Consider the following 18485-nt stretch of genomic DNA (forward strand, 5'->3'; position numbering starts at 1 on the left):
AATGAAAGCAAGATCAGGTAACACTGATTTAGAACTGACCACAGGTCTCACACTCCTTATAATATGAAGCAGATACCACTTCATTGCCATTTGGCAAGTGGAGAATTATAGAGAAGTTCAATGACTTAAAAGTCGCAAGGTATTCTATTCAAATTAGGCATTAAGAGACTGTAAACCCTATGTTTACACTGTACCCTCCAGGTACAATTTTTCAGCAATCAACCAACAGGGAGTGAGGAGACTTTCTAAAAATTCTCCAGGTGCTATAAAAAGTCAGACATAGAAACAAGAGCTTGAAAGCTTCTTAGTCCAACTTATTTTTCCATATCTTAACTTATGTAAATACACACATATTTTGAGGCGCTCTCCCCTATAGTTACTTAATAGCAAAAAGTAAGAACTTAATACCTAATAATCTGGGATTGTTTGACTAAGTTAGAGCAGCATCACACCATGGAAAACATGTAATAATTTCTTTTTAAATACACATATACAAGATCCTTATAGCAACAGTATTTGAAATAGCTAAAAACTAAGCAACCCAAGTGATCATCAATACTATACTGAAATACTATGGAACAATACAGCAATTACAATAAACCCACAACAATATAGAAGAATCTTAAATAAAATACTGAGCACTTATGAAGTCAAACACAAAAGAATATGTCTGATCAATTTATATCGACACAAAATGACAGCCCAAGAATCTAGTCAAGAGAAAAAAAAAGAACCTCTGGGAAAAGGAACAAAACAACTATAGAAAAGCCAAACAAAATAGTTTTGAATAATTTTGCTTATGGCTCTTCCCCTTTCTACAACCCCTACATTCATGCAATTCCAAATGCATGGGAATCAACTGAGAATCAAACCATAGATCCCTAAGGCATCTACTGTTCGTAATATCGCTCATGCCTTCAAAATGATACTAGGGACACACTACCCTTGAAAAGATTGAGAAAAATACTTGCTAAAGTCATGTGTGTTGTTTAATTCTCCCCAAAGAAATCAACTGGAAAAATTGCATGACTTAACATTGCCTTAGTCCAGTAATGGTTTAATCTAGTAATCTTTAGATTCAATGATAAGATATGATTCTTAGACCTAGACTGAACTAAGAAAAAAGTTGGCTCTCATGTATTCTACAGCATAAACACAATTCAGTGTCACAAGAGGAGAGGTAGGCACTTCCCCCAAAACTGCTTTGGAAGAAGTGATTTATATCCATTGAATAAAGTTGTATTGAAAAGGCTACATTCTGCTTAATACAGCACTACTGCAGAAGTTTTAACTGAATAAGTCAAAATCTATTTTATAATATCTACTTAATGTACTGATCAAAAACAATAAACTCTGTATTAAAACACCATAAAAAATTTCTAAAATCTATGCACAAGGGATAGAATTTCATAGGGCCTATAGATCTTAGAGAAGGAGAAAAGGTAAAAGAGAGCCAAAGCAGCTAAATTAAAATCCTTGAGAAAATTGTCCTACCAACAGAAATTTCTATAGATTTTTTTTTAGTTTCCATTTTAATGTTTTACTGAAATTTTATTCAACATCCTGATTTATTGCTGAAAGAGGGTGTTCCTTTTCTAACTCAGCACTTACACGTTTTTTAAAAGACGTCATATGTTTACTTAATGAGAAATTTTAGAAACATTTAGGTGGCTATTATAAATCCAACATCAAAAGAAAACAGAGAGAAGGAAAGAGATAGAGGGTCCAGTCAACCATAATCCCCTCAATTAAGCTGGCTCTGTCCAGTATAATAAACAAGGCTATTATCTCCCCAGAGAACATAATCAAAACAGAAAAAATGCCTTAAAAATTGAGATTTTTAAATCAAGATGCAAGTGGGAAATTGGTAATGGTAACAAAGGAAAAGACCTCTGATTTTTTTTTTTTAAAGATTTATTTATTTATGCATACAAGAACTGTCGTACAGGTCAGAGGTGAGAGGAGGTGAGAGGATTCACCAGAGACAGACTGGGGAACAGAACAGGCAGACTGACTGAAATACACTGCTGAGGGGAGCAGTGCGCAAGTCAGGAGAAGTCTGCTGCGCCATGTGGGTTGCTCCCTGGCAGGCCAGGGATCGAACTTTGCTGCAGAAGCTGCGGAAAGCTTCATAGGTTGCATCTTAACTCCTTGAGCCACCAGGGAGGCCCAAGACCTCTGATTTAAAGTAGTTTGAATGAACCTCCATAAAGAAGTGGACCGAAATGAAGCAAAGTAGGTTAAAAAACTTATAGGATTATGAGAATGCATGCTATATTAATTATTCCAGGTGTCAAAAATAGTTATCACAAAAGTGATATCAAAACTAAAGTGATCTCAAAACTAAACGTAGCTTTATTCTACATTTTGATTAGCAGCTCAAACAGGAAATAAAACTGAAATACTTACTATAGTACCCATATAACACAGTGTCCTCAATCTGTCTGCTGACATTAGCATTAGCCCAGTCCTATAATAAAAAGGAAACAATAGAAATGTTAATGAAATAGCTATTTGCTTAACAATTATAATTAAAGTTTAATATGACTAAATACTACTTACAAATGCATCATCAATTCTAAGGGGTACAGTCTGTGCCTTCAAGAAGTCGGAGAGGACAAGTAAACAGATTTTGATAGGGAGATACTGAAATAAGATGACCACATAGTTTGAGGAAAACACATACCCAGGAGGCATATAACTAAAAATTAAGATCAGGGATGGCTTCCCAAAAGATCCTAAATTGAGGCCTGAAAAAAGAGAGGTCATCTTAAGGAAAAAGGAGAAAAAATAGTAGGAAGAGGGAAGAGAGAAAGGAAGGGTTTGAAAAAACTGCAAGAAGCTAAATATAGACTCACTAGGGCTTGTAGAAAGGTAAGAAAAAACAGAGAGAGTGAGGAATTTGTGGGTCATGCTAAGTATTCTGGACTTTGTACAAAGGGCAACGGAAAATAATGAGTTTTTATGCACAAAATTACAAATATGATTTGCATTTTAGAAAGAAGATGCTCGAACATAATGTAATTTTTAAAAATACCTGAAAGAATAGTCGATCTAAATTCCTTTGCATCATCCCAATGTTCATTAATTTACTGAACTTAGATTATATAATTCACATTAATTTTTTCAAATAAAACATTACACACTAATGAATCAGAACTAGGATACAGAGAGAGGCAAGACTTTTTGTTGAATAAGCTAAATTTTATGCACATGAAAAATTAAACCAAGGAGAGTCTAAGTAACTGATCATTTGCTTATTATGAAGTAAAGGCCTAATTAAATTATGTCAGTTATTTTGTATCAACAGTTTATGAGCTCAAGTCAGTATCTATATCCCAGTACAAGGGTTCTTAAGGAAGGCTATCAACATAATTCTTCTAATAATTTAAGTTTTTCTCTTCTTTTTTCCCCGTTTCACTTATAAACACATCTTACAAAACTTATAAACACTTATAAAAACAAGTGAACATCTATAAATTTCTTACAAATGCCCAAAATAATAAAAATGTGGAGAACTAAAATTTTTTGCACAATTGCAAAAACTTGATACACAATGCAAAAAAAAGATAATATTTTCCAAGAGCAATAAAGACTGTGTAAATACTTAAAATGAACTAAATAAAAAAAAAAAAGTCAATTAATATACAGAAAACAAAGGATATAAAAAAGATCTAAAATAAATAGAAAGTTACATGTTTCCACATGGAAAGATTTTAAGTACCAAATCCTTCCAAATTTAAAATCTAGGGGGTAGACGGAGGGCCTCCGAGGTGGTGCAAGGGATTAAGACACAACCTATGAAGCTGATGCAGCCACTGCAGCACAAGTTCAAGCCCCGGCCGGCCAGGGAGCAACCCATATAGCACAGCAGACCTCTCCTGACTTGCCCGCTGTTCCCCTCAGCAGTGTACTTCAATCTGCCTGTTCTGTTCCCCATTGTCTCTGGTGAATCCTCTGACCCCCCACACCTCTGGTCTATACCCCAGTTCTTGTATGCATAAATAAATAAAACTTCAAAAAAGAAATCTAGGAGGTAGATGATTGTTACATGCCAACTTTAAGTTATCTGAAAAATAGACAGGCAAGAGCAAGGGCATTTTTTGAAAAAGATCATAAAATTCTACCCAATTACCAAATTTTAATAAAACATGAAAAAATCTGTTATTATAGAAACTTTTACTTAAATACAAAATTTTAAATATTAGTATCTACTTTGCAACAAAATATGAGATAAAACCATTCCTACATAGAAATAGTTTAGATAGTCCATGATTACACTTTCTTTCTTGGAGTTTATCTAAAAAGAGTCATATAAATCAGAACAGGTATACAGTATGTATACATGTTTTAAAGACAAGCAGTTCCATTGAATGACCTCAAAACCTCTTACCGGATTGCTCTGCTACAATCTAGCCCAAAGAGGCTATCCTTCCCCCACAAAAAGCAATTGCATTCAATCTCAATTATTTTTTTAAAGATTTTATTTATTTATTCATACAAGATGAGGTGTAGAACAGAGGTGTGGGGGTGTGAGGATTCACCAGAGACAGAGTGGGGAACAGAACAGGTGGATTGACTGAAATACACTGCTCAGAGGAGCAGTGGGCTAGACAGGAGAGGTCTGCTGTGCCATGTGGGTCAGCGCCCTGGCCTGGAATTGAACTCATGAATAAGTGAATGGCAATGGCTTGATAGTGCTGAGACTTAACCCCTTGTACCATCAGGGAGGCCCTCAATCTCAGTTATTAACGGACCCCTGAGGCCCAAAGTTTATAGCTGTTAGCAACTGGAGTGTACTAGTGACCGATGAACAGTTTTGGACCTAAACTCTGTCATACTACTTAACAGCCAAGTCCACTGTGTTTACCTTAACCTGCAAGTCATTGATAAGCATCTATAAAATGCTTGTCCTATACAAGAGAGAACAAAAGGGGGTAGAGGTACTTGCACTTTGGAAGGCTTACCTTTTTGCAGAATGTCAAATATGTAAGAACATGTGTATTTTATTACCCCCATAAATTCCAGCCCATACCAAGGAGTGGTTACTGATTTTCACCTAAGAGCCCTTTATCTAGCAATACTCAGGTACAGTGTTATTTAAAATATTTGAAAACAGTAACCAAAACGATAATCTAAATCCCCAGGGGAAAACAGTAAGATGTTATTATACATTCATAACATGGAATGCTACAGACATTAAAAATAAAGAAACAGGGGGCCTGCCTGGTGGCACAGGGGTTAAGACACAGTGCTATTAAGCTATCACCAGCCACTGCAGCACGAGTTGATTCCCCAGCCAGTCAGGGAGCTGACCCACAAGATGCAGCAGACCTCTCCTGACTTGCCGGCTGCTCCCCTCAGCAGTGTATTTTAGTGGATCTGCCTGTTCTGCTCCCCACTCTGTCTCTGGTGAATTCTCTCACTCCCCACCCCTGGCCTACCTCTCAGTTCTTGTATGCATAAATAAATCTTTAAAAAAAAACAAACAAATTATACAAACTGGTACAGATGGATATCTACTTTTTAGTGGAAGAAAACAGAAAATGTTGCAGACAATAGTTTTAACACAATCTTTGTCTAAAAAAATATAAGAAAAGGTGAACATTCATAGAAAAAAGAAAAGTGTTCACCCCATGTGAACAGGAAAACACTGGAGAGAATTCTATGCAATGATTGGAATTTTTTTCATCAATGATTCAAGTATCCAAATGAATATGATCATAATTGAAGTTTCCGCTCCTAAAAATAATGTTTTTTTTTTAAAATGATTGTTTAGGTATCAAAACAAATTTTTAAAAAATTTAGAAACTTAAATTTCAAACAGGATAATTTATAACTATCTCTATGCAAGCTTCCTAACAACTTCCAAGTCATCCCCAGGAGGTGTTAAAGCTCCCATTGACAATCACCTAAAAGTTAACCTTTAAAATTACTGAACAAAAGTTCAATAGTTGGGAAAAATTAAAAGTAAAAGTCTGACGATAATTAAAGCCAAATATTTATTGAAACAGTATCCTTTCTCCTGGAAGGTTCTTTTGTTTAACCAAATCTTATGGCAATAAGAGAATATAACTGTTACTATTTTAAAGCTACAAATATGTATAAAATATACAACATCACTCAAGTACTATTAGTATATTTGGCTTTTATACACTATCTTGCCTCCATGCTATCTGATGTCCTGTCAAGAAAGCTTAGTTTATGAAACTTCCCTTCTACATTTTGAGAACTACAATGACCTTGACATGTTTTATAAACTATTGCTTCCCAAAGCAGAGTCCAAAAAGAACCTTGGAGTCATTTCAGACCCCAAGGAATGTGAGACAATCAAGAACGAATGCTGAGAAAAGAATACTAAGTCAGAAAAAAGGGAAAGAACAGAAATTCCATAGACGGAGACATAGTTCATCACATATATAAAACTCCCTTTCCCATTCTGCAAAATAATTTTTACAACTCAATACAACCCAAAACTAGACATGACTCACCTCACTTTAACCTGATTGCCTCACCTTTTAGACCAGGGGTTCTCACCAAGGGGTGATTTTGTTCCCTTGGGAATTGGCAATTTCTGGAGATACAGGATATGGTGGGAGGATGGGTATGCTGTTGTCATCTAACACACACAGGCAAGAATCTGCTGAACATCTAAAATGCACAGGACAGACTCCCAGTCCCCGCCCCCCACACAAACACCCCAAAGAATTATCCAGAACAATATGTCAATGGGTTAGGAAACACTGACCTAAAGGTTTCTAATATAATTTGAGTCAAAAAATAGGAGCTCACTCAATTTACTACCAAATCTAAAACTTACATCTGTATCCAAATTCTAGGCTTTCCTAACTGCTGGCAGCCCATACTCCTATTTCTAAACAACCTCTTTACTTTTGAGACTCCCAACCTCTTTGCCTTCTCAAGGATATAGCACTTGCAATAACACCATCTCTCCCTCTCTACTGAAACTTAAAGTACACAAATTTTGTTAACTTTCATTTATCAACAAAGGCAGACAACCATCACAAATATAAACAACTCCCTTGACCCCACTTTCTACTCTGCTGGAGGACAAAACTTGAAAAGTTGCCAGTATTCCCTTATCACTGCTTCTTCACCTCCTTGTCAACATTTTTTTAAAAATTTTATTTATTTACTTATTTTAGCATAGAAGAACTGGGGTATAGGCCAGTGGTGCACAGTGTGAGAGGATTCACCAGAGACAGAGTGGGGAGCAGAACAGGCAGATTAACTGAAATACACTGCTGAGGGGAGCAGCAGGCGAGACAGGAGAGGTCTGCTGCGCCATGTGGGTAGCTCCCTGGCCGGGGATTGCATTAAGTGTACATATTGAATTAGGTAAAATGGCCATTTTAACAGTGTAATTCTTCCAATCCATAGGCAGAGAATATCTTTCATTTCACTATGAGACCAACATTCCCTGATTCCAAAATCAGACAAGACCCAGCACAGAAAACGAAAACTGTAGACCTATATCTCTAATGAACATAGATGCAAAATTCCTTAATAAAATCTTTGCACCAACCTTAAATTTATATCATTCACCATTACTTAAATCACCCCCTCTACCACTTCCTCCCATCTCCCTTCCCCTTTTCCTCTGGTAACCACCAGTTTTGGTCAAAGTCTGAAAGATGCTTTTGTTGTGTTTGTTAGATCATTTACTTTGTTACTTTATATTCCCCATAGTGAAACCACCTGGTATTTGTCTTCCTTGTTTTGATTTATTTGACTTAATCACCTCCAGTTTCATCTACATTGTCCCAATAATAAAATTTCCTCTTTCTTTTTATAGCAGAGTATTAGTTCACTGTGTGCGTGTTGGTGCCAGAACAACTGCATAATCTAAAAGAAAGTTCTTAACTTCATGATGATACTTACTTTAGAAATTTCAAGATGAAAATACATTCCACAAAATCTAAACAAATCAAATATTCTAAATTCAAAACTAAGACCTGTTCTATTTAAATAATAATTAAACATGGCATAGCACCACCTCTTTTTTTATCAGATGTCTATCTCTTTCTATATACTACCATTGAGTATATAATCTAGTGAATAAAGATGTCTGAAGCCAGACTACAGAATTTCAAATCTCAGCTACCACATTTACAAGTTTTATGACCTTTGATAGCTTACTTTACCCCTCTGAATCTTTGTTTCTTGCCCATAAAAGCCAAGAATACTATATACCTCATGGGTTGTTAGAAGATTAAAGACAATTAATATATATAAACCATTTAGGGTAGGGTCTGATACGTAGTAGTCAATGGGTGATAGTTGCTATCTTCAAACAGGGTTTAGCAAACCCTAAATTTTCAATTAAAGCTTGCTGAGTAAATAACTGTAGGGCCTCCCTGGTGGTGCAGGGTGTTAAAGTCAGTGCTATCAAGCTATAGGCAGCCACTACAGCGTGAGTTAGATCCCCGGCCAGGGAGCTAACCCATATGGGACAGCAGACCTCTCCTATCTCACCCACTGCTCCCCTCAGCAGTGTATTTCAGTAGGTCAGGCCGTTCTGCTCCCCACTCTGTCTCTGGTGAATTCTCTCACTCTCCTCCCCCCACACCTCTGGCCTACACCCCAGTTCTTGTATGCATTAAAAAAAAATAAATCTTCAAAAAAAAAAAAACCTGTAGCATTCACAACAGCCAAATATATGTAAACCTAAGTACAAAAATATCTTCAAATTACTTAAGCCCAAACAGCTCAATTCAGGAACTTATTTTGGAACCACACATTACTGAGACAACTGAAATAGTATATCATTCAAATATTTAAATACCTACTGTGTGCTGGACACTGGAGAGACAACATATTTCCTGCCTTACACATTAGTTCAAGCTAACAAAAACTTGAAAGCATTTTACACAATTCAACAGGAACGCAGAAATCTTCAGGTCCGACAATCTTCATTTAAAGATAAGAAACTTGAAGTCCAGAAAAATTACAGATTGGCCAAATCTCCATGAGAGTTCAGAGTAACACTAGAACTCAGGTCTTAAAATTTCCATCTTAGCGTCTTTTCCCTATGCCACACTGACTCAAACTACTCAACATAAATAGAAACTAAGAATCTGATCTGCCAATTACAAAAGCCCTTCTAAGTTACTTATTTATTGCATTACTGTACATCAAGTCAAACGTCAAGAGTGTGTGATGAGGCATAAAATAAAACCAACTATGACTATGTCATATCAATTGAGATTAACAAAAGGTATCTTTCATATTTGAAAGGCTGTTAAAAAGTTTTTATAACAGCTAATAGTACAATTCTAGTCTTCCATGTTCAATGTCACATTCTCAAGCTCTATGCTATTTTTCCATTGTCGTTAATTCCCAGAGACAAAACTAAAGTACAACATTTAATAACTACTGAACTTCAACACAACTGTCAAGAATTTGAATCACATAGTATATGATAACACTTACCTTAAATGTACCATTTTGATTTTTCATGTAAGAAACTAAAAATATATCCACCGGTAGAAGTGCTGATGTGATAAGTGCAATTGCCAGAGAAAAAATTGCTGTTATGGTGGAAACAACTTCACTTTCCCGTTGACTTTGGTATTTACGAACATATATCCAGCAGAATGCCAAAATAGCCTGAAACAAACAAAAAGAAATGTTTTGTTACTCTATATATTCTCTAAAACTGAGTTTAGCATGTGTTTCAAAGTTACTAATGGGAACTTTATGTCAATAAAGATCCTTTTAGATGTATAAGGAAAGTCCAATACTCACTATAAACTGGTTCAACATTTATAATTTTCAAAATCTATTTCATGAAAGCAGTAGGGCCTCACTTAGGTGCATTAACACAAGTTAACTAGTAAATAAGACACACAACACATATAAAATCAAGTAAAAGGGGTTGATAGATGTATGTTCACCAAGCAATGCAACTAGTTATGACTTCTCATATCATAATAAATATCCATGAATATATTTCCCTGATAGATCTCACCAACCTAAAGAAGACACAACTAGAAGGTGTTTCATCCTAAGCTTATTATTTAAACATCCATCTTAAAAATAACTTTAATTGAAACTAAACTCTGTCCATTATAATAGTTGCATAGTGAGTAGCATTTTCAGCTAAAGATTAACTGCAGATAATGACCATGCAATTGACACAATATAAAATAATTCAAATTTCTTTTCTTTTAATGTTGGCTGAGATTGTTTTGCTGTCATCAAAATTACAATGAAATGACATGCTAGTGCAGGAAACTACTTATTTGAGGACCTACTGTACTCTGATACCCTCCCCACAAATCCATTCAATCAGAAAGTGAAGCTCCTCCTGGCAACAGCGCTTTAAATGTCTGAGGATTCTAATCTGGGCCAACTGGAGAACCACTGTTTTAAATAAAATCTTTAAGATATCTGGGAAAAAAGTGGCATTTTTGTCCCTCTACTCTTTTCAACTGATTACTTCTTTTCTGCGTATCCTAGTACAAGGACCTGAACTAGAATTAGAATCACCTAACCAGTTTCAGAGCTTTCAAATATCACAATCAAGAAACAAGAACAATTAAGCAACCCAGAAAAAAATCCCCTTTGCCAGGCCTCCCTGGTGGTGCAGGGGTCCAAGCCACTGCAAACTATCAAACTATCAAACTATCGCCAGCCACTGCAGCATGAGTTCGATCCCTGTTCAGGGAGCTAATCCACATGGCAAGACAGACCTCTCCTGTTTGGCCCTCTGCTCCCCTCAGCAGCGTATTTTAGTAGATCTGCCTGTTCTGCTCCCCACTCTGTCTCTGGTGAATCCTCTCATCCACCCCCACCACCACACCCCTCTGTCCTTCACCTCAGTTCTTGTATGTATAAATAAGTCTTTTTAAAAAAAAAATCCCATCTGCAGTTAACCCCTCTCTCAACTGTTCTCTGTCCCTTATGGATTCTGCTTTTTTCTTATAAAATATAAGTATGTCCTCTTTTGAGCATGGTTTCTTTCAGTTAGCATAATGCATATGAAATCCGCTCACGCTGTTGTATGTTATTCTCTCACAGTACCAACATTTCAGTGGGGGTTATCACAGAAGGAAAAAATAAAATAGAAGAGAATTAACACTTTGGAACCTGTATGTTGGAGGGGGAAAAGTTCAGAAAGAAACCACCCAGAATCAAAAAAAAAACTTCAGTTCATATTCTATTTACTTATACTATTTAGTAACTGGAATACTACTTACTACTCACCAATAGTATTTTCTAATTGGGGAAATTACTTTTCATAAAATATTTACATTATATTAACTTTAAAGTTCAAAGTGAGCAGGTCTTATAGCAAAGAAGGAGTTTGCTGAAACCAAGTGGACAAGCAGGGAATGAACAATCCAAGTAAAACAGTTAAGTCAGCAGTTCGCACATTTTGTGGTCTTGGGATCCCTGTACAGTTTTAAAACTAAGAACCCCAAGAGATTTTTGTTATGTAGGTAGTTAGTATATTATAAACCAAATGTCCTCATCTATAAAACAGGAATTAAAAATACATCTTTCAGAGCAGTTTGTAAGGATTAAAACAAAATATACTTTATAACAATGCCTGATAACAGTAACTGGTTTAGAATAGTAACTGATATTAAATGTCATATGAAATTACATCTTACATTATTTCATGGAAAAAACTGATACATAATTTTGCTAACATTAGGACAGTTCCCCAATTCTTCTGGAAAGATTCTACTTTAAAAGGTCTCAACATTAGGATTTTAAAAACTTCCTAGGTGGTTTTTAAGAAGGATGAGAACCATGGGGCATAGATAGAAATGACAAAAGACGAATGTTTGTTAAACTAAAGAGCACACAAACTTTCAGGATCTTTTTAAACTGTAGGTTCTGATTCAGTAAGGCTGGGTCTTACACAGTATATCCACCTAGTTTAAAGGGTGATGCCCTCACCATGAGTAATAAGAGTAAACTAGCTTTATTGAAATGGAGACTGTCTCAAACAGCAACGGAAAATGCAACTTGAAAGTTTTTATAAACAAAATTTTTTAAGATCTTGGAGTAGAAGGCTTAGTGTTGATGAAGTAAACATAGACAGGTTTGGAGGAACTAAAATGAACCATTCCTTCCTTACACAGATGAAACTGAGGTTCATTAGTTTGCCCAGATCACAAAAGTAGTCAATCTTAGCTCTTCATTTTTTTGCAGCTGATTGGCAGCAGTTCTCAAAGTATGTCTCAGTTCCTTAGCAGTACCAGAATCCTTTCTGGGGATTTGAAAGTTGAAAGCTATTCTCATCATAATAATAAAATGTCCTTTGCTTTTTCATTATGTCAATATTTGTACTCATGATGCATAAGCCATGGTATATAAAATTGCTGGCAAATTCAGCATAAGTCAAAATAAGAGCATCAAACTATACCAGTAGTTATGGCAGTCTTCACAACAATTTAACGTTTAGAAAGTATTTGACGAAGCAGTAAAAATTTTATTAAGCTTCAATCCTTGGGTCTTTTTAATTCTCCATGGGAGAAAATATGAAGTAAAATTTAAAGTGCTTCTATTGCACAACTAGGTCTAATGGCTGTCTCTAGGACAAAGTACCTCTATATAAAAGGTAAAAATTAAAACAGGTACTCTTTAAAAGGAACATCACTTTCATTTGAAAGCACATGTGTTATGGTTATTCTGTAAATGTTGTGGAAATGAACAGAGGAAACCTATCACTTCAAGAAAAACAACTGACAATATTTATTACCAATAATAAGATTCAAGCTTTCAAATGAAAACTGGATTTCTGAAAAAACTGTGAGCTTGACAATTTCTCAACACTCATTTGAGACTTTCATTGTGACAAGATCAGTGGTGTCAATAAAGAATGTAATATTTTGATATTATGTAAAGAAGTATATCCATATATGGAAGAGTTGCTAACTCAGTGTACCAGCATTTTCTAAATGCGCAATATTACAAAACCATGAGTGGGGAAAAAAATTCCCTCAAAGTACAACATGGACAATTGGATTTTAATGTAATAAAATAAAATGTTCACTGATGAGATTTCAGATTCCATATTGCAATTAATCTTTAAGAAGCTATTACTTGTTGAATTTTGGTATAGTAGCAAATACCATCTACAATTATCTAAAAAATACGCTTCTGACTCCACATCACTGAAACTGGTTTTTCTTCATATATAGCAACCAAGCAAAAACATCAAGTTTCAAACTACTTAATTCTCTTCTCCTTTCACTTTGTTCTTGCTTATATGACCAACTCACTATCTCCACTTTAATATCTTCTATCTACCTTTTCTTCCAATATTGCTTTCTATTTTCTGAAGCCCCATTTAATACCTGCTTCAAGAATTTTAATTTTCCCACTAACCTTCTGGCCCTCGTGCAAGCACATTTTGTGTGCACCCTCTACAACTTAGAATAAAACTACTGTAACTTAAATGTTCATTACTTGGTAACTGCCAAGCTATTTCCATTACACATTGATAGTGGTTACAAACTCTTTTTGTTTTCCTCTAAACCAAATGAATATGATGACCTGAAAAAGTCAGTGAACTCTTTGGAGACCAAGTAGAGTCAGTGTTTTTCATTTTCTCCACCAAGAGAAATACAGCATGTTCCAGTGTAAGGGCAATAATACTATCTGGGGAGAGGGTAGCAAGAGAAACCCGGGACATTCATTTCTCTGGAGACCTCTCACCTTAGTTTCCTGAAACTAAGAGACATCTCTATTTCAGGTGGCCACATAGAATTCTTCACCAGCTTTAGGACATTCTGCACTATTGGTATCTTAACTTCTGTATTCTCCCTCAAAGGTCTTTTTTTTGGGGGGGGGGCATGGAGGGGGACCCATCTTCCCTACTACAAACAATTACTAGCATAGTACACTAGTTACAGACGCTGTGGTAATATCTGATATATAAAATAAAAATCAAACAATTCTTGATTCTTGACCTGCAGTTAAACGTGTTTGTTTTGCATTTTGTTTGTTGTCGTAATTCAAAACAAAATACTTTGGGACAGGAAGTAAAAACAACAGGACAGATGATAAAGACAGTAAAGAAGAAGAATAACAATGGGAGTGGATACAAAAAGAAACAAGTCGAACTGCCATGTAAAATAAAACCAAAGGTTTTAATATGGGGTAAGGAAGTAAAAACCTAGGCCACTCTGGACCACTGAGGTGTTCGTTTTGCTCATTGAGCAAACAAGAAGAAGATGGTTGGGAAGAAGGAAGCTGCAGTCAGATGGGTGACAGTATATACACCCTGATGTTGGCCAGAAATAGGGCACAGCTCTGCCCCACACAGGTTTCTACACCTATCAAGACAGAAAAGGAGTGTGAACCCTGGAAGTCAGAACGAACAACTCACGTCATCAAGGCAAAATCGCACAATGGGCAGAGAAGGTTAGAGGCTCAATAATGCCAAGTGGAGAGAAAACGGGGGTAAAAAAAAGTCTGGAGAGGCAGAAGTTGGCCATTTAACAAGGCCAGCGCCTAGTGAACTTGCAGAGAGCCGGCGCCACAGCCCCCACACCGAGTGCTGCAGTCCTCCGGGGACCAGAGGCCACCACACCCTGCTCCACCGTGCGGGGCTCCTCGGTGCCAAACTCCACCCGCCAAGCGTCCCAGTCAGGGAGGAGGGCCAGAGTTTCGCAGAAAGGAGACCTACAGTATTAGACGTCGCCAGGTGAGAGACCGCAAAAGCGGCCGGAAATCAGCTTCTCTCCCCCCACGCCCCCCGCTGCGCCGCCCCGACACAGTGAAGCCCCCCACTGTCCGTGCTAAGAGCCGGGCGGAGCGGAGCGAGGAAGGTCTCCCGGTCCAGAGAGGTCGGCTGTAGGATCAGCGCCTCCCTCTCCCCCACCAGTCCCAACACCGGGAAGCTCCAAGCGCCGCCCCTACCAGTAGTAAAAGGCCGAATATGCACCAGCCGATCACCAGCTCTGCCGAAGCCGCGCCAGACGCCGCTACAGCCGCCATCTTCGCTTCCGGCCCCGACGGCCTAGAGCGAAGAGGGTGGGGAAAGGGGAGGGGGACAGGGGAGAGAGCGCGAGGACCGCGACGACCGCGCACCCTAAAGGTTAAAGGGGCGGAGGGGGCGGAGCAAGTGGTTGCCAAGGAGACCCGGCCCAAGAGCGTCCCCTGGTGTTGAGCCGGGCGGGGGCGGGGCGGCGAGCATGACTGGGGGAGGGGCGCGCCCGTGACGCCGTGACGTCACCCCGCCGGCCCGCGACGCCGTGACGTCACCCGGCCGCCGGCCCGCATGATGACGGAGGGCTCCGGGCAAGGGAGATGTCTCTGCTGCGCCGCTTCTTTTGAACATTTAATTCTGCCCAAACTGAAGGACTGGAAAAGCCAGGGAATGCAGCAAGGGTTGGACTAGCTGTGTGTGGAGAACCAAGCCAACCTCAGGCTTCCTCCCGGAAGGAAAGTTTATCCCTAGTGGCAGAACTCACAACGTTGCAGGAATAGCTGACTCTGAGCAAAAAGTTTCCCAACTGCCCAAATGATATAATTTGCTGATATTTGGGGCCTGACTTAGTAAATGGACATTGCCTTGTCACGTGATGTTATGGCCTTTTTACTTAAATCTAAGCGTGCCTGTCAATTTCCATGATGGCTGTATAGCTTAATGGTATTTGCGTTCGTAAACATGTTCTTAGAGACATTACAGATCTTGTAATATACATAATTGAAGAAAACAGATGCTGCCATAGACCTATAGCGAAGCACAGGGAAATAGTTCCTGGCATGATTTGCTTGGGTCTACTGGAGTGCAGGAATATATTTAACCACCAAATTGAACGATTAAGGCGCAACTTTATGAATTAGTCCCACCAACCCATAAATTATTGTCTGGGACATACCTGAGTCTATAACCCTGCAGAGGGAAAGAAATGGAATGCTCTTCCTACTAGAATGAGGAGCGAAGAAGAAAACAGATTGCAAATGAATAAACAGATTGCAAATGAATTGGTATCATCTTAAGCTAACTTTATGCTCTCTAAGCCTGCATATGACTCTCCTGTGGGACAGTCACTTCTCTGGAGACCTATGTCCTTATAGTTTCTTTAAAATGAATACAGACATCTTTATTTCAGGTAGTCACTGAGCATTCCATTGCCAACTCCAGGACTTGTACTCTTATATCTGCATGTGCTTGCTTTGGTCTCCTACATGCCCATTTGCTTGAAGGAAAGGCCTATTATAACCCCAGACCAGTTTTCTCATTTCCCACATGAACCAAATCCCCTTAGTATAATATGAACCTACATACCTTGCACCAACAACCTGTGAGGGCACAGGTCAACCCAATGTAAGTACATCCTTCTAGTTCACCATCAAGGAAAGTAGTCCTTTTTGGATATTCTGAGGAAATCAACCTATATTGCACAGTCTGCTGTAGTTCTCCCAGGCCTGAGGTGATCATGATTGCAGGTACCTTATTTCAAATCCTCCAAGTGGCTCCCTTGAGATCTCCTTCATTAGGCTGGGGTTAATGGATAACATCTCACCAAACTTGTCCACTCATATACCAGTCCTTGAGGTTAGAGGTGGGGATTCACTGACCAGCAAGAGCTTTCATGAAGAAATGGCTTCAATTTCTTTTCTTCCCACTCCAACCCATTTACTGATAGATTATTTGGCCAAGGGACAATAAATTCATCTTACATCCCTTTTTGATTCTGCATATAAAAAAGATTTCATGTTTAGGAGGGAGGCAATGAATTAAAGACCGTAATCTTCACCACCACTAGAAACTTTGTGAAATTGGAATTTTTACCAAGAATACACTGAACCTTTTAAGTATCTGATGTGCCCTCCTTGAATTAAGACCATTTAATGAACTAGTTTTATCCTTTTATGATACTGGATAATTGCTTAATTTTCAGATTGGAAAAGTAATAAATCTATGTTGCTGACAAGGGTAATTAGGTATAAGGATAGTTAGTGGTCTGAATCAGGTAAATTGGGAGAAATGGAAAAGAGAAAGTGAGGCGTCCGAGCAGGTAGAATGTACATGTCAACCCACTTCTGCATTCTTCTGCTGTGTTAGAGTATACTTTTCATTTGGCATACAGACATACCAGCAAGGACTGAACTCATTCCTGAACAATGTTTTTAAATCTAAGAAGTCTCTAATTATAATAGACCAGTATTCTTAAAAAATAATATTATTAATAATCTTAATTAGTTGCTTATCATTACGAAAGGAATACATGTTCATTTGTAAAATTTCCAGAGAGAAATAATTTAGAGAATGAGAAGTTCCTAAATTGACTTAGTCCTCCTCCTTGCACCAAGATACTTGCCTTTAAGACCTTTGAGGTTTTTATATGCACATTTTAACAGGTTCCATAAGGATGAAAAAAATCACTAATAAATTATCCTTTTATGCTCCTCTGGAACGATGAGAAATAAATTCATGTTATTTATAAGCTACCCAGTTTATGGTATCTTTGTTATAAGCAGCCCAAATGGACTAAGATACTTGAAGTGACTGTAGAATTCCCTTACCTTGATCCTACCCAATAACTCTTAGGAAGGTATCAGGATTTCTGTCAAATATGTTCCATTTAAGTTCAAAGAGACGACAGTATAGAGCCCATCACTTCCAAGGGGTTTAGTAAGAGGAAACATTATGCAAAACTTATGTCAAAACCAAGACCCCCTCCCCCTTGACTATATTAAGAGGGTTATAGCCTTTTGGAAGAAAGCAAAATTAAAAGAGAACTATCTTCCCTTTTTTCCCCTGACCCTTGGCTTTTGAATAGTCCTGTGAAATTAATGGGAGGAGGACACACAAAGTATTCACCCACAAAGTTGAAGGGTATGGCCTGAATTTTGGGAGAAACCCAACACTTGCTGCAAGTGCTGAGGGTAGCTGATTCATGAGGTGCCTGCTGCACAGTTGGCAACACACCTGTGTTGAAAAGTATCGTGGTGAAAGAAGGGTGTGGATTAGCTCCTCCCCATATTCCTACATTCCCCCCCACCCCCACACACAGAGTAACCCAGTAAACTCACGCTGAAGGCTTTGGTTAACTGCTCCTAAAACTACTCTATCATGGGCATATTCCTGAGACTATATCCTCTAGTGGAGAAGATCTTCCTGAGAATTCTCTCAGTCTAGACCAAGAACATGGGGACAACAGAAAGTTGAGAGAGCAGCCCCACTTGGGAAACCAGAACAGACAGTAATGACCTACAGAGAAGGTCATCTTGACACCAAAACCAAACAAAGAGAATTTAGGTTTTTTTTTTAATCACATATCAATAATCACTTTTTTTTAAATAAATTTTATTTTTATATCCCCCATACAATTGTAACCCCCTTATTTTGACCCCAATCCCTCCAGTTCCCACGCCCCACCACCCATAGAGTGTCTCTGGTTCATAGTTGTTTGTTGATTTTGATTTTTTCTGTCTTATAGTTATTCATTTTCCTGGTCCCTTATTTAAGTTTTCTAGATTCCTGCTATGAG

The 18485-nt window shown here is 37.9% G+C and overlaps 1 protein-coding gene across 1 annotated transcript in view; it reads right to left on the bottom strand.

Annotated features, from left to right (window-relative positions):
- The window catches only part of LMBRD1 (LMBR1 domain containing 1), an 87925-nt gene extending 72773 nt beyond the window's left edge, over nucleotides 1-15152 (bottom strand). The window contains exons 1-3 of the mRNA XM_037519928.2: nucleotides 14902-15152; nucleotides 9454-9630; nucleotides 2410-2470 (exon numbers count right to left, since the gene is read on the bottom strand). Of these exons, the coding sequence (XP_037375825.1) occupies nucleotides 2410-2470; nucleotides 9454-9630; nucleotides 14902-14979 (316 nt within the window). The 5' untranslated portion in view covers nucleotides 14980-15152. The remainder of the gene's footprint in view (nucleotides 1-2409; nucleotides 2471-9453; nucleotides 9631-14901) is intronic.
- Nucleotides 15153-18485: the final 3333 nt, after the last annotated feature.

The sequence above is a fragment of the Talpa occidentalis genome, unplaced genomic scaffold (genome assembly GCF_014898055.3).
Source record: "Talpa occidentalis isolate TD23 unplaced genomic scaffold, MPIMG_talOcc4v2.1 talOcc4.2, whole genome shotgun sequence".
In the NCBI taxonomy this organism is placed as follows: domain Eukaryota; kingdom Metazoa; phylum Chordata; class Mammalia; order Eulipotyphla; family Talpidae; genus Talpa; species Talpa occidentalis.